This window comes from Tympanuchus pallidicinctus, unplaced genomic scaffold, assembly GCF_026119805.1.
Source record: "Tympanuchus pallidicinctus isolate F22 unplaced genomic scaffold, pur_lepc_1.0 scaffold3, whole genome shotgun sequence".
Lineage (NCBI taxonomy): Eukaryota > Metazoa > Chordata > Aves > Galliformes > Phasianidae > Tympanuchus > Tympanuchus pallidicinctus.
The window spans coordinates 16139133-16161756 of record NW_026294747.1 but is presented as its reverse complement, the minus strand read 5'-3'; the positions used below and the strand labels follow the sequence as shown (position 1 = coordinate 16161756).

Below are 22624 nucleotides of genomic sequence, written 5' to 3'. Positions count from 1 at the left end.
GCTCTGCAGCAGGGAAACAGCATCGTGGTTTCTGCATGGCTGCACCTGAGGCTGCCTTGCTGCAGAAAAACCTGAGCTGGAGCTATGCAAAACCCTCACGTGATCTGGGGGAGGGAGAGGGTCCCCACCTCCAGGGTGCCGGGTTGATGACTAATGTGACACAGCTTTTTAACAACATTCCTTTTTTATTATTATTATTTTTTAATGCTGTGTTGCCTATGCAATTATTTGCTGGCTGAAATAAAAGTGATCCGTGCCTCTCTGCATGTGTGTGTATATCTATCACGATAGATATACATGAAGGCGTGGGTCGCCCTCCTGTTCCTGCGGGTGGAAATGGGTGCTGGGTGTGTGCAGTAGTTGGGGGACTTGGGGGGGAGCAGGGTGTTCTCCAAGGAGTTGGTCCCTGAGCCAATGCTTTTACAGGCTGTGTATCTCTGCGATGGAATTGAGTCTATCTGGTGAGTCAGGAAGGAGGGGTTTGGCTTCCCCTTGCTCTTCGAGGTTCTCTTGGGTACCCCAACAACCTCAGTAGCTTTTTGAAGAGCACTGGATCCCCTTTTCTGGGAATGGGGAGGAGGAGAGAGTAGGCACGGCCTGTAATGGGGTATGACTCTCAAGCAGCAAAGCTGGCTGGGGAAGAGCTGGGGCTGGCAGGGAGATGTGGTGGGTCCTGGTGGAGGGATAGCCTCAGATGGTGGCCTTGGAGCTCAACCAGGGGGCCTAGAGAAGGATGAAGGGTGGTGGAGCCCTGCAGGGTAGCTGGAGCTGCAGAGAGGTGAATCTGTCGTGGGAATGGGGTGAGGGGCAGGGGCTGCTGGCACTGTGCACATCTGTGCCTCAGGGAAAGGAGTGGGCCTGGGGCTTCACCTAGGTTAGGAGCACAAGCAGCTGAGCAATACTTATTCCACGAGGTCCGCTGACTCTTGCTGGTGCCCCTCACCCATGTTCACTGCGGTGCTGTCCCCTGGCCTCTGCACAGGCGTGTCCCTGTCACTCATAGCCAGGTACCCCCTTCTCCTGTACCTCCAGCGACCATAGCAGACCATTGCCAGGATGGTGACAAGCCCCACCACCACGGCTGCAGCCACGCCAGCCACCTCACCCCCCGTCAGCGCCCGGCCCCTCACCATCTCTGCTGCCTGCTGGATCTCAATGGGCTGTGCCAGCCGCCACGCACGGCCCGTCCCATCCCGCACCCAGGCGCTCTCCCCATCCCCGTTGCTCACCAGCACGGTGTCGATGGCTGGCAGGTTGGCAGGGGGTCGGGTGAAGGGTGGTAGACGCGCCGGCGGCAGCGAGCCCGCCGTGAAGACGCCAGCCTGGACACAGTACTCCACCTGGCAGCTGTCACTGATCAGTGCTAAGTGCTGGCTGAAGCCTGTGGGGCAGCGCTTGGCGTAAGGGTCCTCGGCGGTACCCTGGTGCTGACCCCCTAAGGGGTTCCCTGTCTGGCAGCTGAAGAAGCCCCCGAAGGGCACCGCGTACTGGCTGCCTCCCTCGTAATCCTGGCTCACGCACAACCTGAGGTCATCAAAGAGCTTCAGCAAGAAGTACCGCGAGGGGCAGGACTGGGCACCCGTGAGGGGGTTGACGCTGCGGCTGCTGAACAGCCCCCCGAAGAGGTAACCTGAGTCTGGGGACACTGGGCCACTTGCGACACACCAATAAGCTCTGAATTGCACCCGGGAGAGCCAGAAGACGTCCCTGCAGACACGGTGACAGAAGATGCCCAGGGTGCACTTGTTGTGGCACTCCAGGTGGCTGTGGCCTTCCTCCCGCTCCTGCATGCCCAGCAGCACGGGGCTGTACGAGGTGGGACAGGAGAAAGCCCCGGTGAGGGGGTTTTTCTGCTCCAGCGCCCGGCACAGTTCATTGGTGTCGGGGCCGGCCAGCCCAGTGCACTCCTGGAAGACTCCCCCAAAGGTGAAATTGGTCATAGTCCCCACGCAGGAGCCATCGTCAGCGTTGGCGTGGAAGTTGAAGTTGGGTGAGGTGGCATCGGTGCAGCCAGGGTAGGTGTTGAAGGTGTAGTAGCGGCGGATGGCCATCTCCACCCGCTTGGCCAGCTTCTTCACCGTGGGGCTGGGCAGCTCTGGCAGGGTGCTGGGGCTGATGAAGAAGTACAGAGGCAGCCCTGAGCGGTCGATGGCCACCAGCTGGTTGCTAATTCCCTCCTGCCAGGTCTTAAGGGTGATGCCTGGGTAAAAGGGGGTCCCGCCGATGCTCTCTACTCTGGAGTTGGTGCGGTTCTCTAGGTACTGCTTGGTGAAGGCAGAACTGGTGCCTTGAGATTCCTCAGTTTTCACATTGATTATGCTGTGGAAGGCCACAGCGGCTGAAGCAGTGATGGAGCTCCGTGTGGCCCAGCTGTCCTTCAGGAAGGTGGCCTTGATCTGATCCTCCTGGACCAAGCTGGCTCCAGCATCCACAGATGTGATGGTGTGGGTGCCATAGTTGAGCACCAGCACCTCAGACAGAAAATCAGCCATCCGAGTCTGGTTGTTCTCCAGGTGGCTGGCAATGGTCAACAGCTGCTTCTTGAAGCCCTTGTCCAGGCTTGCTCCTGGGTCAATCTTGGCAGTGTAAACCAGGTTCCTGACCTGTACGCGAGTGGTGACCGCCTTGTCCTGCACTTGGTGGGTCTTGGCCTGGTGGAAGTTGTAAGAGAACTTGCCATTGATTGCAGAGAAGAGGGACAGCTCCAGGTTGATGGAGGCAGAGGTGACGCTTTTGTAATCCTTCCAGGACTCGATGATCTCAGAGTTGATGTCCAGGTTGCTCTGCTTGCGAGGAATGGTGAAGATGTCATCTGGGATGATGTAGGACCCATCTTCAGTGGTCTTACACAGCGAGTAGCTCAGATCTATGACTCTGCCCATATCTAAATTCCTGAGGTTGTCCCAGCCCCCCCCGGGGAGGACTTCCAGGCTTGGGAGCTTCAGGGCCTTCTTGCAGTCCTGAAACCCCACAGAGGACAGTGGCTCCTGGGGCTGCTCAACCTCTGCCACTGCCATAGCCAGCGCCTGGGCGAGGAGGACCACCCTCAGCACCCAGACCATGGCTGAAGAACTCTGGACGTCCCAGTGGTGAAGAGGTGGCTGGGGAAATGAAGAGGAGGGGGTGCGGCTGGTGGGTGGTTCCTCCTCTCATGATTGAATTAAGAGAAGGGAAAGGAGAAGTGAAAGCTGGTTAACATGAGAAATGGCTGAGTGGGGCAGAGGTGACTGGGTGAGGGGCAGGAAAGCCTGGAGCTCACTGCCTCCCTGCAGCAAAAGCTCCCTCTTGATGTGAAAGTTACTCTGCTGGGAATGGGACAGGGTGAACTCTTTTATTCAGCACTCCGCTGGCATCCACATGATGCCACCATGTGTATCTCCCTTCAGTCACTCCCTCCCTTCACCCTGGCTCTACCATGCCCCGCAAGGCTCTGGTGGCTTTGGGGGAGACTTCAGCACTTCTCACTGCTCCTTACAGCCTCCTGAAACCCATCCCTGTCCTCTCCTCAGTGTTCGGGGTAGGGAAGGGTACCTTCCGTGTGGAACTGTGTCACTGCTGTATGCTTTGGGTAATAAGCAGTTAAAGTTGTTTCTGCTGCAAAACTGCTGAAGTAACCATGGCTCTTTCCTTATGGACAGGTTTATTTCCCCTATTTCTGCTGGTTAGTTCCTCTTCCCAGGATAGTTCTGGTAGAGAATGGGGCTGCAGTGAGTGGTGTGGTGAACAGCCAAAGGGGCCAATGAGAGCACCTTGTCCCTCACCAGCAAGAAGAGCCTGTCTCTGCCACTTTAATGCCCTCCCATCAGCTGCCTTATTCTGTAGAACAAAGAAGATCTCCTCAGGATGAACAGTCTCAGATTCCTCAGCCTTTCCTGATAGGAGACAGGCTCTAGTCCACCATATTCATGGTACTTGGTTGGAGTCTCTCCAGGATGCCCACCTCTCTGTTGTACCAGAGAGCCCAGAGCTGACTCAGCACTCCAGGTGTGGGCTCATCAGTATGGAGCAGAGGAAAAAGATCATCACTCCTGGCCTGCTGACCTGGGGCTGCCATCCTTGGAGGGCTTCAGGACAACAGAGGAGTACCACCGGCTATGACATGGAGCCAGGAAATCGGACATCGTGCAGACCGGGAGGCGCTGGGACATCCCCACCGCCAGGCGCGGTGCTTTGCTGTGCTGCCACTGCTCTCTGCTGGCACTGGGACAGCACAGCACTTCTGGGGACGGGCAACTTCCTGGGCTGGAGTGTCTCTTTCGTGGAACAAAACGAATGCAATCCCAGCAAAAACCGGCAGAGTATCCACCCGTAGTTCTACACCATCTGCGTCATGCTCGGGTTTTACGCTTGAGAAAATATCCTCATGAATCACCACCACCCTTCCTGTCCTTTGATACACTGAGATATTACTATTTGTAGGCTGTGGGCCATTACTTCAAAATGTCCATTGAAGTGTCCCAGGTAAAGGTTTGTTGAGTTCATTTTAGTCATTTTATTAATGATTTTCGGAATCCCTTCATGCTAGCTGCATGCTTCCCTCTAACATTGCCCACTCTTGCTCCATCTCTGTAGGTTTCCAGTTTGTGTTAGAATTAGGCCAGGATCTCCTTGTTAACCCATGCAGGCCTCCCAGTGTTTTTGCCAAACTTTCTCTGCATCAGGGTGTGTTGCTTCTGAGCTGGGAGAAGGTGATCCTTGGATATTAACCAGGGCCTTTCCAGGGCTTTATCACAAGCAAGAATTTCCCTGTGATGGCCAACCTCTACTGTCCTGAAGCCCAGGGATGTGAGATTGCTGCGTGTACTCATCGCTGCCCTAAGGATGCTGAACTCCACAGTTCATTGACACTGTGGCCAACGCTGCCCTTGAGCTTCTCATTCCCCACCTGAATCTTCATGTGAGTGAGAGCAAGCTTCAGTACAGCATCCCCTCCCCACTGTCTCCTTCAATAACATGGAGGAGAAAAGCTTCACCAGCATGCCTACATCTGTGTGCCTGGGGGGACGTGCAGTTGTTATTCTCTATACATTGCAGCACAGCAGCTATGGGAGCCATCTCAACTCATATCTGTGAGATTTCCAACCCTTCCTGTTGTTTCACCCGTGTCCAGAACCAATGGGGATATATCTGTAATTCAGCTTTACCCCATGTCTCCATGGAATGGCTGACAGACTCAGGTACAGGACCCAAGGCTGGAAGTGAGTTTCCACATAGTCTTGGGGTTTTAATAAAGAAGAGATACTCATTAGGAAAGAGCTACAGAAAAATAACTTTAAAAAACTGATTAGCTGTTGTGTATCCCAGCTACAGGAAGGAGAACGGAGCAATTTGCTGTTGTTCTGCAGCACCGAACAGGGAAAGGTGATGCTGCCAAGAACAGGGCTGCCCCTTCTTGGGAGCAGAGGTCCCTGTTCCAGCCATGTCCCCACAGGCTGCTCACAGCGATGTCCCCAGGGTGCTGACACCAACGTCGTCATATCCTGTGTCCTCGGGTGGTTGTGCTGGAGCGTCCCCGAGGTGGGGAGAGACGGACACCTCCAGCACAGCCATAGCATCATCGTAGCCATGTGAGGGGCTGTGATGGGGCTCAGCAAGGGGGTCTGCAACAGACATGGATGGGACATTGGTGAGGATACAGATGGGAGGGGCTTCGTGCCCTCACCTCCCCATCAGTGCTGTTTTCTTCTGTCCCCTCTGAAGGGTGTCCTGTGCCCTTCTGTCCTCACAGTGCACCTCTGTGCCCGTGTCCCTACCTGGGGACACCTGCAGGTTGCTCTCCTCTGCACCGTCCCCACTGGGTTCCGACACCTTTTTCCCTGAGCCCTGGGACAGGGAGCCTGGAGGTGAGGAAGAGTGTTAGGGACACAACAGGGGATGAGGACAGCCTCAAGCCCCAGGGACTCTCCCGCTCCCACCTGTGTGGCTGGGCACCTCCTGGTAATCAGGCATCAGGCTGTAGTCCAGCTCCTCATACACAACCTCAGAGGCAGCATCCTTGCTGGGGCCTGCAAAGCAGCGTGCATGGCACCGGTGCCCCCAGTGTCCCCAGGGTTCTGCCCCGTGTTGGAGAACCTGCAGAGCGGTGCCCACCTTGGCTCTGGGCCCGAGTGCGGTGTGCCAGGACTGCCAGGGCGGCCAGGGCCAGGCACAGCAGCGTCCCCAGGACCACGCACAGCACCGTGAGTGCTGACACCCTGCTTGGCGCTGCAGTCAGCGGGACGGCGCTGTGGGTGAGAGCTGTGGGGCAGCGATAGCAAGCGTGAGGCCCCGTGGGGATCTCAGGGCAGCAGTCAGAGGACAGTGAGCGAGGACAAAGCCATTTTTGTTGGGGTGTCTCTGTCCCAGTGGCTGCTACCTGGGGCTGGGCTGGTAGCCTCACTGCTGTCCCTGGCGTCCTCGTCACAGGAGATGTAGGTGATCCCAGTGGTGTCGCATTCCTGCAGCTGCCATGGCGCTGAGGGGCAGCGCCAGAGCGAGCGGGCTCCCTCCTCACAACTCACCCAGCTCAGCCAGGCGGGTTCTAAGCCCTCTGCAGAGACTGGTTCTCCCAGCTCCCCCTTAGAGCCACATCCCAGCTGGCGGCAGACGGCAGTGGCCGTGGCAGGGCTGGTGCCGTTGGCACAAACAGGACCCCACGTCCCCTCATGCAGCACCTCCAGGTATCCACTGCATCCGCTGCTCTTTCCCGTCAGCCGCAGGTCCAGCAGCCCTGCAACGAGGTCAGGGGATCACTGCACCCCGAGGGTGGTGGGGCTGCTCCCGTGCAGAGGGATGGTGGCACTCACCTGAGCACACAGCGCCCGCTCCACCTCCAATCTGGCAGCCACGCTGCACTGGGGCTGCGCAGTGCCACAGAGCATCCTCTGTGCCAGAGCAGCCCCCGGCACCTGGCCACAGCGTCCCGGTGCCAGGCCCAAAGCGCTCGGAGCCAGGTGCCTCCAGGGCCCATCCGCAGCCCAGCTGGCGACAGACGACGGTGGCATCCTGCAGGGTCCAGGTGTCCTGGCAGACGGTGCCCCACCTGCCCTCGCTGTACACCTCCACCCTGCCGGCACAGCGCCCCGGGCCGCCTACCAGCCTCAGCTGCTTGCTTCCTGCATGGGTGGGTTGGGCTGCGGATGGGGATGGCAGCATTGTGCTCGTGGCCCTTCCCTGTGCACTCACCTGAGCAGGCAATGGCCAGATCCTCAGGGCTCCTGCTGAGCTCTGTGGCCATCCCTGAAATGTTACACTGTGCCACGAGCCCCTCGGTGCCCACACAGCGCAGCTCCTGCAGCTCCATGGGGCCCGAGCCATTGGCCGGCGCAGTGTAGATTTTCTCAGGCACACCGCAGCCCAGCTGCCGGCAGGCCACGGTGGCAGTGCCATTGTCCCACAGCCCCACAGACACACGGGCCCAGGCACCGGGGCGCACGGCCACCTCCAGCTGTCCGTCACAACGGCTTTCCCCACCGTGGAGCCTCAGGGGCTCGGTGACACCTGCAACAGCCCGGCTGTGCTGTGGGAGCTGGCATTGCTCCCCACCTACTGGAGCTTCCCATGGTCCCCGCACCCACCTGAGCAGTTGACGGCAGCGGTGTGCCCAGGGGGGCAGGCGGGCTGTCCCAGCACATCCACAGGGCACTTGCCCAGGTGCCACTCGTTCCCACTGCAGCTGAAGGCATCACGCCGCAGTGTCCCTATCCCTTTTCCAAAATGGCCTGGTGGGAGTAGGGAGATAGCAGAGCCACAGCCCAGGTGGTGGCAGAGGACGTGGGCATCGGGCAGGTCCCAGGCAGTGGCACACAGGGGTCCCCACACCCCTTGTGCCTCCACCTCCACCCGCCCGGTGCAAGCTGAGCCTCCATCCACAAGCCGGAACCCGGTGTAATCTGCAGCAGAGAGAGGGGTTGGTGGAGTGAGGGACCCCCTGAGCACTCCACACTGCACAGGGCCCCTGCAGATCCACAGCACTTACAGGAGCAGATGATGGCTGTGTTTTGGGTGCAGGTCTGGATGTGCGGAGGCCGCTGTGTGCAAGCGGACAGGAGGGGCTCAGTGCCGTTGCACTCAAAGGCGCCATGCCAGAATGGCCCCTCTGCTCCACCAAATTGCTCAGTCCCATATAGGGCCAGTGCTGTACCACAGCCCAGCTCTCTGCAGACGACGTGGGCGGCCATGAGGTCCACGTGGCCGTGACAGACGCTGACCCAGGCCTGGCCCTGCCGCACCTCCAGTCTCCCTGAGCACTCACTGTACCCTCCGGCCAGCCGGGAGAACCCTGCCAAGGGAGGTGAGCTGCTGGGCAGGGGGATATGAGTGATGGGCTCCCCATAGTGCCATATGCCTCCAGCTCTCACCTTGGCAGACCACAGCAATGTCATAATCATGAGGACCATTGTAGGGACCCCAGCCCCGAATGTTACAATTCCACAGGGCAGCCTCATCTCCACGGCAGTCAATAAAGGCCAACATGATGGGGCCATCTACTGACCGAAATTGTGAGGCAAAGAACGCGCCAGCAGCTGAGCCGCAACCCAGCTGCTGGCACACCACCTCAGCATCATCCATGTCCCAGGCATCATCTGTCACTGTGCCCCAGCGTCCCCGCAGCTTCATCTCTACTCTCCCCTCACAGGGTCCTCCACCGTCTGCCAGCCGCAGCTCCAGTGCCTCTGCATCAGGGATTGGCCTCAGCCATGCCCAGGGGTCCTGGCATTCTGTTCCCATCCCAGACACCCTGCCTCACCTGAGCAGATCACCCCAACATCCCAATCATGGCCACAGAAGTGGTTCCCCCAGCCAAAGTGGGGGCAGTTCTCCAGCTTGGTCTCAGTGCCGCGGCAGAAGAAGGGATGAAGCCAGATGCGTCCCTTGCCTTGCCCGAATGGGGCATATGGGGATGCATGGGCCACCGTGCCACAGCCCAGCTGACGACACACCACACTGGCCCCTCGTATGTCCCAGTCGAAGTCATAGCTGCAGACGGATCCCCATTCGCCTTCATGCTTCACCTCCACCCGACCGGCACAGCGTCCACCGCCATCCACCAGCCGCAGCTCCTCACTGCCTGTGGGCTCCCCAGGGAGGTGGCTGAGCCAGGGGGTGGCCGACCCTTGGCTGCAAACCCTGCCCCTCTGCTTCCCCCCTGTCCCACAGCCACCCCACTGCCCCACGACTCACCCATGCAGAGCTGCAAACTGAGGAGCAACCCCAGCACCCTGGCAGGCATCATCGTGCCCCACATGCACAGCCTGCAGCCCAGGATGGGGAGGGGGAGATATAGGCAGCCCCTGCTGGCAGGAGCCAATGGGGATGGCGAGGTGCGGTGGGAGCCGTTATCAGCAGGGTTATCAGCCGCCTGCTGGGTCCCAGCCTCCAATAACCTGCTTCGTGCCCAAATATGAGACTTGTCTCCGCTTCTGGCGTCACGCAGCCCCACCACGGGGCTCACTGCCTGTGTATCACCAAGGGGAGCCAGCCTGCCTGGGTGCTGCGCATGTCCCTGAGTAGGGGCTGCGGCTCTGGCTGTGTCCATGCAGAGAGGGTCCCCACAGGGTATAGACCGACCCCTAACAAGGCCTCCCTCTGCACTCTAGTGCGTACCACATGATAGTGCAGCCCTAGAGCTGGTTTTGTGGTTCCTCAGGCAGCAGTGGGGGTGAATAAAGTCCCCATGCTGGCAGCAGGGCCCTTGCATCAGCTGTTGGGACGCAGCACTGCCTGCATCTGAATACAAGTGGACCCAACATTCTCCCTGCAGCACAGACAAGAGGGGATGTTTTCTGCATGCAGGGACCCAATGTGAGCACCAACCTCACACAGCTGCCGATGCCACCCGCACAGAAGCAATACACTGCATAAGGTGATGCTGTTCTACTCGAGCCTGCAGCATGCAGGAAGGTCTTGCTGCCCCACTTTGCTGTCCTGCTGCAGGAGCAGACACAGGCACAGCTGCAGATTGCTGCAGTCCAAGGGCTGTGCGGCTGCTGCGAGGCCAGCACAGCAACCCCAACTGCACAGGGGAAGGAAGGCTGCAGGCCGAGCTGTCCCTGCCCGTGTCCCCTCGTGCAGCCCGGTGTGGGGAAGGAGGAAGTGTGCGATGGGTGCGCGGCCGCTTTCAAAAGCGAAACCCTGCCTATCTGCAGGGCTGGGAAGTGGGGAAGCTCCCGGCCCCGCTGCAGGGTCACTGCATGGCGGCATGGCTCGGTGGGCACCGGGGAACGCGGCTGCGGGGTGGGGACGCTGGCAGCACCTGGGCGTCACTGCTGCCCCGCTGTGCTCGTGGTGCAGAGCTCCGGCAGGAGGCATCGGGGCTCAGCAGGGCCAGGCATTCGGCTCTGGCTGCCATTCCTCCTTGATTGATGGCAGCGGTGGCACGGAGCTGATGGGGCAGGACGGCTGCTCGGCACCGTCCTTCGGGAGCATACGTCAGGGATGCGAATCCTGACCTCAGCCGCTGCGGGTCCTTACAGACTGCGGTAGCAGCCAAGTGCAGGAGGTGGCTCAGCCCCCGGCCCGATGTCTCTGGTGTCAGAGGGAGCTCTTTCACGGGGTGCTCTTCCCACTGCCAACGGAGGTGTCCCCAGCAGTGCAGATCCTCCCAGCAAGCGCCGGGTGAGAGCCAGCTGACTCAGGTTTGCTTATCAGAACGTGTGCGAAAAGGCTGTGAATGCGTGTGGAGATGCACACACTACAGTTATCATCTGAATTTCTGTAACTGCTTTCCGCCCTTTGCTGTTTGTAGCTGCCCTCGAGGCTGTTTACAGCTCTCTCCCCCATGGCACACTGGGGGCAGGGGCGGAGCGAGCGAACGGCCGGGTGCTGCTCAGCTGCCTGCCGGCTGAAACCGCAGCGTGTGGCAGCGTGCCTGCACCTGTGTGCCTGTGGGGACACGCGTCCTTGTTGTCCTTCCACTGCAGCGCAGCAGTCAGGGGAGCCGTCCCACCTCATCTCTGTCAGCTTTCACACTCTTGCCTTTGTTACCCCCGTGCCCAGAGCCAAAGGGGAGATCTCTGAAATCTATCTTTGCCCCAGAGCCACGAGGGGTGGCTGACAGAATCAGGTATGGAAGCCAAGGCTGGAAGTGAGTTTCTCCACTGATTTGGGGTTTTAATAAAGGAGAGATACTCATTAGGAAAGAGCTACAGAAAATTATTTTTACATGTCAACTTGCTGTTGTGTCCCAGCTTCAGGAAGGAGAATGGAGCAATTTGCTGCTGTTTTGTTCACCAGGCAGGGAAAGGTGATGCTACCAAGAACAGGGCTGCCCCTTCTTGGGAGCAGAGGTCCCTGTTCCAGCCATGTCCCCACAGGCTGCTCACAGCGATGTCCCCAGGGTGCTGACGCCAACGTCGTCATATCCTGTGTCCTCGGGTGGTTGTGCTGGAGCGTCCCCGAGGTGGGGAGAGACGGACACCTCCAGCACAGCCATAGCATCATCGTAGCCATGTGAGGGGCTGTGATGGGGCTCAGCAAGGGGGTCTGCAACAGACATGGATGGGACATTGGTGAGGATACAGATGGGAGGGGCTTCGTGCCCTCACCTCCCCATCAGTGCTGTTTTCTTCTGTCCCCTCTGAAGGGTGCCCTGTGCCCTTCTGTCCTCACAGTGCACCTCTGTGCCCATGTCCCTACCTGGGGACACCTGCAGGTTGCTCTCCTGTGCACCGTCCCCACTGGGTTCCAACACCTTTTTCCCTGAGCCCTGGGACAGGGAGCCTGGAGGTGAGGAAGAGTGTTAGGGACACAACAGGGGATGAGGACAGCCTCAAGCCCCAGGGACTCTCCCGCTCCCACCTGTGTGGCTGGGCACCTCCTGGTAATCAGGCATCAGGCTGTAGTCCAGCTCCTCATACACAACCTCAGAGGCAACATCCTTGCTGGGGCCTGCAAAGCAGCGTGCATGGCACCGGTGCCCCCAGTGTCCCCAGGGTTCTGCCCCGTGTTGGAGAACCTGCAGAGCGGTGCCCACCTTGGCTCTGGGCCCGAGTGCGGTGTGCCAGGACTGCCAGGGCGGCCAGGGCCAGGCACAGCAGCGTCCCCAGGACCACGCACAGCACCGTGAGTGCTGACACCCTGCTTGGCGCTGCAGTCAGCGGGACGGCGCTGTGGGTGAGAGCTGTGGGGCAGCGATAGCAAGCGTGAGGCCCCGTGGGGATCTCAGGGCAGCAGTCAGAGGACAGTGAGCGAGGACAAAGCCATTTTTGTTGGGGTGTCTCCGTCCCAGTGGCTGCTACCTGGGGCTGGGCTGGTAGCCTCACTGCTGTCCCTGGCGTCCTCGTCACAGGAGATGTAGGTGATCCCAGTGGTGTCGCATTCCTGCAGCTGCCATGGCGCTGAGGGGCAGCGCCAGAGCGAGCGGGCTCCCTCCTCACAACTCACCCAGCTCAGCCAGGCGGGTTCTAAGCCCTCTGCAGAGACTGGTTCTTCCAGCTCCCCCTTAGAGCCACATCCCAGCTGGCGGCAGACGGCAGTGGCCGTGGCAGGGCTGGTGCCGTTGGCACAAACAGGACCCCACGTCCCCTCATGCAGCACCTCCAGGTATCCACTGCATCTGCTGCTCTTTCCCGTCAGCCGCAGGTCCAGCAGCCCTGCAACGAGGTCAGGGGATCACTGCACCCCGAGGGCGGTGGGGCTGCTCCCGTGCAGAGGGATGGTGGCACTCACCTGAGCACACAGCGCCCGCTCCACCTCCAATCTGGCAGCCACGCTGCACTGGGGCTGCGCAGTGCCACAGAGCATCCTCTGTGCCAGAGCAGCCCCCGGCACCTGGCCACAGCGTCCCGGTGCCAGGCCCAAAGCGCTCGGAGCCAGGTGCCTCCAGGGCCCATCCGCAGCCCAGCTGGCGACAGACGACGGTGGCATCCTGCAGGGTCCAGGTGTCCTGGCAGACGGTGCCCCACCTGCCCTCGCTGTACACCTCCACCCTGCCGGCACAGCGCCCCGGGCCGCCTACCAGCCTCAGCTGCTTGCTTCCTGCATGGGTGGGTTGGGCTGCGGATGGGGATGGCAGCATTGTGCTCGTGGCCCTTCCCTGTGCACTCACCTGAGCAGGCAATGGCCAGATCCTCAGGGCTCCTGCTGAGCTCTGTGGCCATCCCTGAAATGTTACACTGTGCCACGAGCCCCTCGGTGCCCACACAGCGCAGCTCCTGCAGCTCCATGGGGCCCGAGCCATTGGCCGGCGCAGCGTAGATTTTCTCAGGCACACCGCAGCCCAGCTGCCGGCAGGCCACGGTGGCAGTGCCATTGTCCCACAGCCCCACAGACACACGGGCCCAGGCACCGGGGCGCACGGCCACCTCCAGCTGTCCGTCACAACGGCTTTCCCCACCGTGGAGCCTCAGGGGCTCGGTGACACCTGCAACAGCCCGGCTGTGCTGTGGGAGCTGGCATTGCTCCCCACCTACTGGAGCTTCCCACTTTCCCCGTACCCACCTGAGCAGTTGACGGCAGCGGTGTGCCCAGGGGGGCAGGCGGGCTGTCCCAGCACATCCACAGGGCACTTGCCCAGGTGCCACTCGTTCCCACTGCAGCTGAAGGCATCACGCCGCAGTGTCCCTATCCCTTTTCCAAAATGGCCTGGTGGGAGTAGGGAGATAGCAGAGCCACAGCCCAGGTGGTGGCAGAGGATGTGGGCATCGGGCAGGTCCCAGGCAGTGGCACACAGGGGTCCCCACACCCCTTGTGCCTCCACCTCCACCCGCCCGGTGCAGGCTGAGCCACCATCCACAAGCCGGAACCCGGTGTAATCTGCAGCAGAGAGAGGGGTTGGTGGAGTGAGGGACCCCCTGAGCACTCCACACTGCACAGGGCCCCTGCAGATCCACAGCACTTACAGGAGCAGATGATGGCTGTGTTTTGGGTGCAGGTCTGGATGTGCGGAGGCCGCTGTGTGCAAGCGGACAGGAGGGGCTCAGTGCCGTTGCACTCAAAGGCGCCATGCCAGAATGGCCCCTCTGCTGCACCAAATTGCTCAGTCCCATATAGGGCCAGTGCTGTACCACAGCCCAGCTCTCTGCAGACAACGTGGGCGGCCATGAGGTCCACGTGGCCGTGACAGACGCTGACCCAGGCCTGGCCCTGCCGCACCTCCAGTCTCCCTGAGCACTCACTGTCCCCTCCGGCCAGCCGGGAGAACCCTGCCAAGGGAGGTGAGCTGCTGGGCAGGGGGATATGAGTGATGGGCTCCCCATAGTGCCATATGCCTCCAGCTCTCACCTTGGCAGACCACAGCAATGTCATAATCATGAGGACCATTGTAGGGACCCCAGCCCCGAATGTTACAATTCCACAGGGCAGCCTCATCTCCACGGCAGTCAATAAAGGCCAACATGATGGGGCCATCTACTGACCGAAATTGTGAGGCAAAGAACGCGCCAGCAGCTGAGCCGCAACCCAGCTGCTGGCACACCACCTCAGCATCATCCATGTCCCAGGCATCATCTGTCACTGTGCCCCAGCGTCCCCGCAGCTTCATCTCTACTCTCCCCTCACAGGGTCCTCCACCGTCTGCCAGCCGCAGCTCCAGTGCCTCTGCATCAGGGATTGGCCTCAGCCATGCCCAGGGGTCCTGGCATTCTGTTCCCATCCCAGACACCCTGCCTCACCTGTGCAGATCACCCCAACATCCCACTCATGGCCACAGAAGTGGTTCCCCCAGCCAAAGTGGGGGCAGTTCTCCAGCTTGGTCTCAGTGCCGCGGCAGAAGAAGGGATGAAGCCAGATGCGTCCCTTGCCTTGCCCGAATGGGGCATATGGGGATGCATGGGCCACCGTGCCACAGCCCAGCTGACGACACACCACACTGGCCCCTCGTATGTCCCAGTCGAAGTCATAGCTGCAGACGGATCCCCATTCGCCTTCATGCTTCACCTCCACCCGACCGGCACAGCGTCCACCGCCATCCACCAGCCGCAGCTCCTCACTGCCTGTGGGCTCCCCAGGGAGGTGGCTGAGCCAGGGGGTGGCCGACCCTTGGCTGCAAACCCTGCCCCTCTGCTTCCCCCCTGTCCCACAGCCACCCCACTGCCCCACGACTCACCCATGCAGAGCTGCAAACTGAGGAGCAGCCCCAGCACCCTGGCAGGCATCATCGTGCCCCACATGCACAGCCTGCAGCCCAGGATGGGGAGGGGGAGATATAGGCAGCCCCTGCTGGCAGGAGCCAATGGGGATGGCGAGGTGCGGTGGGAGCCGTTATCAGCAGGGTTATCAGCCGCCTGCTGGGTCCCAGCCTCCAATAACCTGCTTCGTGCCCAAATATGAGACTTGTCTCCGCTTCTGGCGTCACGCAGCCCCACCACGGGGCTCACTGCCTGTGTATCACCAAGGGGAGCCAGCCTGCCTGGGTGCTGCGCATGTCCCTGAGTAGGGGCTGCGGCTCTGGCTGTGTCCATGCAGAGAGGGTCCCCACAGGGTATAGACCGACCCCTAACAAGGCCTCCCTCTGCACTCTAGTGCGTACCACATTATAGTGCAGCCCTAGAGCTGGTTTTGTGGTTCCTCAAGCAGCAGTGGGGGTGAATAAAGTCCCCATGCTGGCAGCAGGGCCCTTGCATCAGCTGTTGGGATGCAGCACTGCCTGCATCTGAATACAAGTGGACCCAACATTCTCCCTGCAGCACAGGCAAGAGGGGATGTTTTCTCCATGCAGGGACCCATTGTGAGCACCAACCTCACACAGCTGCCGTGCCACCCGCACAGAAGCAATACACTGCATAAGGTGATGCTGTTCTACTCGAGCCTGCAGCATGCAGGAAGGTCTTGCTGCCCTGCTTTGCTGTCCTGCTGCAGGAGCAGACACAGGCACAGCTGCAGATTGCTGCAGTCCAAGGGCTGTGCGGCTGCTGCGAGGCCAGCACAGCAACCCCAACTGCACAGGGGAAGGAAGGCTGCAGGCCGAGCTGTCCCTGCCCGTGTCCCCTCGTGCAGCCCGGTGTGGGGAAGGAGGAAGTGTGCGATGGGTGCGCGGCCGCTTTCAAAAGCGAAACCCTGCCTATCTGCAGGGCTGGGAAGTGGGGAAGCTCCCGGCCCCGCTGCAGGGTCACTGCATGGCGGCACGGCTCGGTGGGCACCGGGGAACGCGGCTGCGGGGTGGGGACGCTGGCAGCACCTGGGCGTCACTGCTGCCCCGCTGTGCTCGTGGTGCAGAGCTCCGGCAGGAGGCATCGGGGCTCAGCAGGGCCAGGCATTCGGCTCTGGCTGCCATTCCTCCTTGATTGATGGCAGCGGTGGCACGGAGCTGATGGGGCAGGACGGCTGCTCGGCACCGTCCTTCGGGAGCATACGTCAGGGATGCGAATCCTGACCTCAGCCGCTGCGGGTCCTTACAGACTGCGGTAGCAGCCAAGTGCAGGAGGTGGCTCAGCCCCCGGCCCGATGTCTCTGGTGTCAGAGGGAGCTCTTTCACGGGGTGCTCTTCCCACTGCCAACGGAGGTGTCCCCAGCAGTGCAGATCCTCCCAGCAAGCGCCGGGTGAGAGCCAGCTGACTCAGGTTTGCTTATCAGAACGTGTGCGAAAAGGCTGTGAATGCGTGTGGAGATGCACACACTACAGTTATCATCTGAATTTCTGTAACTGCTTTCCGCCCTTTGCTGTTTGTAGCTGCCCTCGAGGCTGTTTACAGCTCTCTCCCCCATGGCACACTGGGGGCAGGGGCGGAGCGAGCGAACGGCCGGGTGCTGCTCAGCTGCCTGCCGGCTGAAACCGCAGCGTGTGGCAGCGTGCCTGCACCTGTGTGCCTGTGGGGACACGCGTCCTTGTTGTCCTTCCACTGCAGCGCAGCAGTCAGGGGAGCCGTCCCACCTCATCTCTGTCAGCTTTCACACTCTTGCCTTTGTTACCCCCGTGCCCAGAGCCAAAGGGGAGATCTCTGAAATCTATCTTTGCCCCAGAGCCACGAGGGGTGGCTGACAGAATCAGGTACGGAAGCCAAGGCTGGAAGTGAGTTTCTCCACTGATTTGGGGTTTTAATAAAGGAGAGATACTCATTAGGAAAGAGCTACAGAAAATTATTTTTACATGTCAACTTGCTGTTGTGTCCCAGCTTCAGGAAGGAGAACGGAGCAATTTGCTGCTGTTTTGTGCACCAGGCAGGGAAAGGTGATGCTGCCAAGAACAGGGCTGCCCCTTCTTGGGAGCAGAGGTCCCTGTTCCAGCCATGTCCCCACAGGCTGCTCACAGCGATGTCCCCAGGGTGCTGACACCAACGTCGTCATATCCTGTGTCCTCGGGTGGTTGTGCTGGAGCGTCCCCGAGGTGGGGAGAGACGGACACCTCCAGCACAGCCATAGCATCATCGTAGCCATGTGAGGGGCTGTGATGGGGCTCAGCAAGGGGGTCTGCAACAGACATGGATGGGACATTGGTGAGGATACAGATGGGAGGGGCTTCGTGCCCTCACCTCCCCATCAGTGCTGTTTTCTTCTGTCCCCTCTGAAGGGTGCCCTGTGTCCTTCTGTCCTCACAGTGCACCTCTGTGCCCATGTCCCTACCTGGGGACACCTGGAGGTTGCTCTCCTCTGCACCGTCCCCACTGGGTTCCGACACCTTTTTCCCTGAGCCCTGGGACAGGGAGCCTGGAGGTGAGGAAGAGTGTTAGGGACACAACAGGGGATGAGGACAGCCTCAAGCCCCAGGGACTCTCCCGCTCCCACCTGTGTGGCTGGGCACCTCCTGGTAATCAGGCATCAGGCTGTAGTCCAGCTCCTCATACACAACCTCAGAGGCAGCATCCTTGCTGGGGCCTGCAAAGCAGCGTGCATGGCACCGGTGCCCCCAGTGTCCCCAGGGTTCTGCCCCGTGTTGGAGAACCTGCAGAGCGGTGCCCACCTTGGCTCTGGGCCCGAGTGCGGTGTGCCAGGACTGCCAGGGCGGCCAGGGCCAGGCACAGCAGCGTCCCCAGGACCACGCACAGCACCGTGAGTGCTGACACCCTGCTTGGCGCTGCAGTCAGCGGGACGGCGCTGTGGGTGAGAGCTGTGGGGCAGCGATAGCAAGCGTGAGGCCCCGTGGGGATCTCAGGGCAGCAGTCAGAGGACAGTGAGCGAGGACAAAGCCATTTTTGTTGGGGTGTCTCTGTCCCAGTGGCTGCTACCTGGGGCTGGGCTGGTAGCCTCACTGCTGTCCCTGGCGTCCTCGTCACAGGAGATGTAGGTGATCCCAGTGGTGTCGCATTCCTGCAGCTGCCATGGCGCTGAGGGGCAGCGCCAGAGCGAGCGGGCTCCCTCCTCACAACTCACCCAGCTCAGCCAGGCGGGTTCTAAGCCCTCTGCAGAGACTGGTTCTCCCAGCTCCCCCTTAGAGCCACATCCCAGCTGGCGGCAGACGGCAGTGGCCGTGGCAGGGCTGGTGCCGTTGGCACAAACAGGACCCCACGTCCCCTCATGCAGCACCTCCAGGTATCCACTGCATCTGCTGCTCTTTCCCGTCAGCCGCAGGTCCAGCAGCCCTGCAACGAGGTCAGGGGATCACTGCACCCCGAGGGCGGTGGGGCTGCTCCCGTGCAGAGGGATGGTGGCACTCACCTGAGCACACAGCGCCCGCTCCACCTCCAATCTGGCAGCCACGCTGCACTGGGGCTGCGCAGTGCCACAGAGCATCCTCTGTGCCAGAGCAGCCCCCGGCACCTGGCCACAGCGTCCCGGTGCCAGGCCCAAAGCGCTCGGAGCCAGGTGCCTCCAGGGCCCATCCGCAGCCCAGCTGGCGACAGACGACGGTGGCATCCTGCAGGGTCCAGGTGTCCTGGCAGACGGTGCCCCACCTGCCCTCGCTGTACACCTCCACCCTGCCGGCACAGCGCCCCGGGCCGCCTACCAGCCTCAGCTGCTTGCTTCCTGCATGGGTGGGTTGGGCTGCGGATGGGGATGGCAGCATTGTGCTCGTGGCCCTTCCCTGTGCACTCACCTGAGCAGGCAATGGCCAGATCCTCAGGGCTCCTGCTGAGCTCTGTGGCCATCCCTGAAATGTTACACTGTGCCACGAGCCCCTCGGTGCCCACACAGCGCAGCTCCTGCAGCTCCATGGGGCCCGAGCCATTGGCCGGCGCAGCGTAGATTTTCTCAGGCACACCGCAGCCCAGCTGCCGGCAGGCCACGGTGGCAGTGCCATTGTCCCACAGCCCCACAGACACACGGGCCCAGGCACCGGGGCGCACGGCCACCTCCAGCTGTCCGTCACAACGGCTTTCCCCACCGTGGAGCCTCAGGGGCTCGGTGACACCTGCAACAGCCCGGCTGTGCTGTGGGAGCTGGCATTGCTCCCCACCTACTGGAGCTTCCCACTTTCCCCGTACCCACCTGAGCAGTTGACGGCAGCGGTGTGCCCAGGGGGGCAGGCGGGCTGTCCCAGCACATCCACAGGGCACTTGCCCAGGTGCCACTCGTTCCCACTGCAGCTGAAGGCATCACGCCGCAGTGTCCCTATCCCTTTTCCAAAATGGCCTGGTGGGAGTAGGGAGATAGCAGAGCCACAGCCCAGGTGGTGGCAGAGGACATGGGCATCGGGCAGGTCCCAGGCAGTGGCACACAGGGGTCCCCACACCCCTTGTGCCTCCACCTCCACCCGCCCGGTGCAGGCTGAGCCACCATCCACAAGCCGGAACCCGGTGTAATCTGCAGCAGAGAGAGGGGTTGGTGGAGTGAGGGACCCCCTGAGCACTCCACACTGCACAGGGCCCCTGCAGATCTACAGCCCTTGCACTTACAGGAGCAGATGATGGCTGTGTTTTGGGTGCAGGTCTGGATGTGTGGAGGCCGCTGTGTGCAAGCGGACAGGAGGGGCTCAGTGCCATTGCACTCAAAGGCGCCATGCCAGAATGGCCCCTCTGCTGCACCAAATTGCTCAGTCCCATATAGGGCCAGTGCTGTACCACAGCCCAGCTCTCTGCAGACAACGTGGGCGGCCATGAGGTCCACATGGCCGTGACAGACGCTGACCCAGGCCTGGCCCTGCCGCACCTCCAGTCTCCCTGAGCACTCACTGTCCCCTCCGGCCAGCCGGGAGAACCCTGCCAAGGGAAGTGGGCTGCTGGGCTGGGTGATGCGGGCAGTTGCCTCCCCATACTGCCATATGCCCCCAGCTCTCACCTTGGCAGACCACAGATGCATTATAAAAACGAGGAGTATTGTAGGGACCCCAACCAAAAATGTTGCAGTCCCAGATGGTCTTCTCGTTCCCATTGCAGTTTTCAATGGCCAACATAAGAGGAGTGTGGACTTGCGAAATACCCCACGTAAATGTGGTGTGAGAAGCCGAGCCACAACCCAGCTGCTGGCACACCACCTCGGCATGATTCATGTTCCAGCCAAAGTCACTCACTGTGCCCCAGCGTCCCCGCAGCTTCATCTCTACTCTCCCCTCACAGGGTCCCCCACCATCCACCAGCCGCAGCTCCAGCGCCTCTGCATCAGGGATCAGGCTCAGCCCTGGCCCAGGGGTCCTGGCACTGTGTTTGCATCCCAGTCACCCTACCTCACCTGTGCAGATCACCCCAACATCCCGATCATGGCCACAGAAGTGATTCCCAAAGCCAAAGTGAAGGCAGTTCTGCAGCTTGGTCTCAGTGCCATCGCAGAAGTAAGGATGAAGCCAGATGCGTCCCTTGCCCTGCCCAAATGGGGCATATGGGGACCTATGGGCCACCGTGCCACAGCCCAGCTGACGACACACCACAGTGGCTGCTTGCATGCTCCACTGGATGTTGTAGCTGCAGACGGATCCCCATTCGCCTTCATGCTTCACCTCCACCCGACCGGCACAGCGTCCACCGCCATCCACCAGCCGCAGCTCCTCACTGCCTGTGGGCACCCCAGGGAGGTGGCTGAGCCAGGGGGTGGCCGACCCTTGGCTGCAACCCTGCCCCTCTGCTTCCCCCCTGTCCCACAGCCACCCCACTGCCCCACGACTCACCCATGCAGAGCTGCAAACTGAGGAGCAACCCCAGCACCCTGGCAGGCATCATCGTGCCCCACATGCACAGCCTGCAGCCCAGGATGGGGAGGGGGAGATATAGGCAGCCCCTGCTGGCAGGAGCCAATGGGGATGGCGAGGTGCGGTGGGAGCCGTTATCAGCAGGGTTATCAGCCGCCTGCTGGGTCCCAGCCTCCAATAACCTGCTTCGTGCCCAAATATGAGACTTGTCTCCGCTTCTGGCGTCACGCAGCTCCATCACCAGTGTTCATTGCCTGCATGTCACCAAGGAGAGCCAGCCTGCCTGCATGCTGCATGTCCCTGTTGTGAGGATGGCCTGTGACCATTTATTGCAAGTCCCAGCAAGGACAGGATACAGGTTCTCCCTCTGCAGCCTAGAGCCCACCCCATGATTGTGAGGTTCTGGAGCTGGCGTGGTGATTCCAAAGGCAGCAGTTTCATTCACATCCTGACCAGGATATAGTCTCGAGGACCATCCCCAGCCCCTCACAACACTGCCTGCATTGGGGCACATGCACCACCATGATCTCCCTGCAGCACAGACAAGAGGGGATGTTATCCATCACATGGGGACCCATTGTGAGCACCAACCTCACACAGCTACCGTGGCACCCGCACAGAAGCAATACACTGCATAAGGTGATGCTGTTCTACTCGAGCCTGCAGCATGCAGGAAGGTCTTGCTGCCCTGCTTTGCTGTCCTGCTGCAGGAGCAGACACAGGGACAGCTGCAGATTGCTGCAGTCCAAGGCTGTGTGGCTGCTGCGAGGCCAGCACAGCAACCCCAACTGCACAGGGGAAGGAAGGCTGCAGGCCGAGCTGTCCCTGCCCGTGTCCCCACATGCAGCCCGGTGTGGGGAAGGAGGAAGTGTGCGATGGGTGTGCGGCCGCTTTCAAAAGCGAAACCCTGCCTGTCCGCAGGGCTGGGACGTGGGGCAGCGCCCAGCCTCGCTACGGGGTCACTGCATGGTGGCACGGCTTGGTGGGCACCGGGGAACGCGGCTGCGGGGCCGGGCTTCCGCTGAGGGTGTGCAGGATGGGGATGCTGGCAACACCCGGGCATCGCTCCCGCCCTGGCGGGAAGGCCTGGCCCTCATGGAATGGATGAGTGCTGCCAGCCAGGAGGCCACCATTCCTCCTTGATTAATGGCAGCGGTGGCACGGCACCTTCCTTTGGGAGCATACGTCAGGGATGCGAATCCTGACCTCAGCCGCTGCGGGTCCTTACAGACTGCGGTAGCAGCCAAGTGCAGGAGGTGGCTCAGCCCCCGGCCCGATGTCTCTGGTGTCAGAGGGAGCTCTTTCACGGGGTGCTCTTCCCACTGCCAACGGAGGTGTCCCCAGCAGTGCAGATCCTCCCAGCAAGCGCCGGGTGAGAGCCAGCTGACTCAGGTTTGCTTATCAGAACGTGTGCGAAAAGGCTGTGAATGCGTGTGGAGATGCACACACTACAGTTATCATCTGAATTTCTGTAACTGCTTTCCGCCCTTTGCTGTTTGTAGCTGCCCTCGAGGCTGTTTACAGCTCTCTCCCCCATGGCACACTGGGGGCAGGGGCGGAGCGAGCGAACGGCCGGGTGCTGCTCAGCTGCCTGCCGGCTGAAACCGCAGCGTGTGGCAGCGTGCCTGCACCTGTGTGCCTGTGGGGACACGCGGTCTTTCTTGTTAAGTAGACATCGCAGTCTTCTGAATTCATTATTATATTTGGGCT

The 22624-nt window shown here is 60.9% G+C and overlaps 2 protein-coding genes across 2 annotated transcripts; both read right to left on the bottom strand.

Moving 5' to 3' along the window:
- Nucleotides 1–165: 165 nt before the first annotated feature.
- Nucleotides 166–3134, bottom strand: MPEG1 (macrophage expressed 1). The gene has a single exon (XM_052692978.1). The coding sequence runs from the start codon at nt 3060–3062 to the stop codon at nt 903–905; it is 2160 nt and encodes a 719-aa protein (XP_052548938.1). The 5' UTR covers nt 3063–3134; the 3' UTR covers nt 166–902.
- Nucleotides 3135–5650: 2516 nt separating this feature from the next.
- On the bottom strand, nt 5651–20950 carry LOC128086868 (deleted in malignant brain tumors 1 protein-like). The gene is made up of 23 exons (XM_052695859.1): nt 20894–20950; nt 20461–20781; nt 20071–20385; nt 19689–19991; nt 19282–19596; nt 18890–19204; nt 18511–18819; nt 18081–18434; nt 17816–17962; nt 17641–17730; nt 17479–17562; nt 17166–17325; nt 15026–15366; nt 14592–14912; nt 14203–14517; nt 13821–14123; nt 13420–13734; nt 13028–13342; nt 12649–12957; nt 12219–12572; nt 11954–12100; nt 5916–6005; nt 5651–5837 (listed from the first exon to the last, which is right to left on the bottom strand). The coding sequence occupies exons 1-23, from the start codon at nt 20943–20945 to the stop codon at nt 5659–5661; spliced, it is 5754 nt and encodes a 1917-aa protein (XP_052551819.1). The 5' UTR covers nt 20946–20950; the 3' UTR covers nt 5651–5658.
- Nucleotides 20951–22624: the final 1674 nt, after the last annotated feature.

Coding starts and splice junctions, on each gene's coding strand:
- MPEG1 (XM_052692978.1), bottom strand. CDS start 3,062: ATGGTCTGGGTGCTGAGGGTGGTCCTCCTCGCCCAGGCGCTGGCTATG.
- LOC128086868 (XM_052695859.1), bottom strand. CDS start 20,945: ATGATGCCTGCCAGGGTGCTGGGGTTGCTCCTCAGTTTGCAGCTCTGC. Junction 13,735..13,820: donor CACAGCCATCATCTGCTCCT/GTAAGTGCTGTG, acceptor TCTCTGCTGCAG/ATTACACCGGGTTCCGGCTT. Junction 5,838..5,915: donor GGAGGTGCCCAGCCACACAG/GTGGGAGCGGGA, acceptor CCTCACCTCCAG/GCTCCCTGTCCCAGGGCTCA.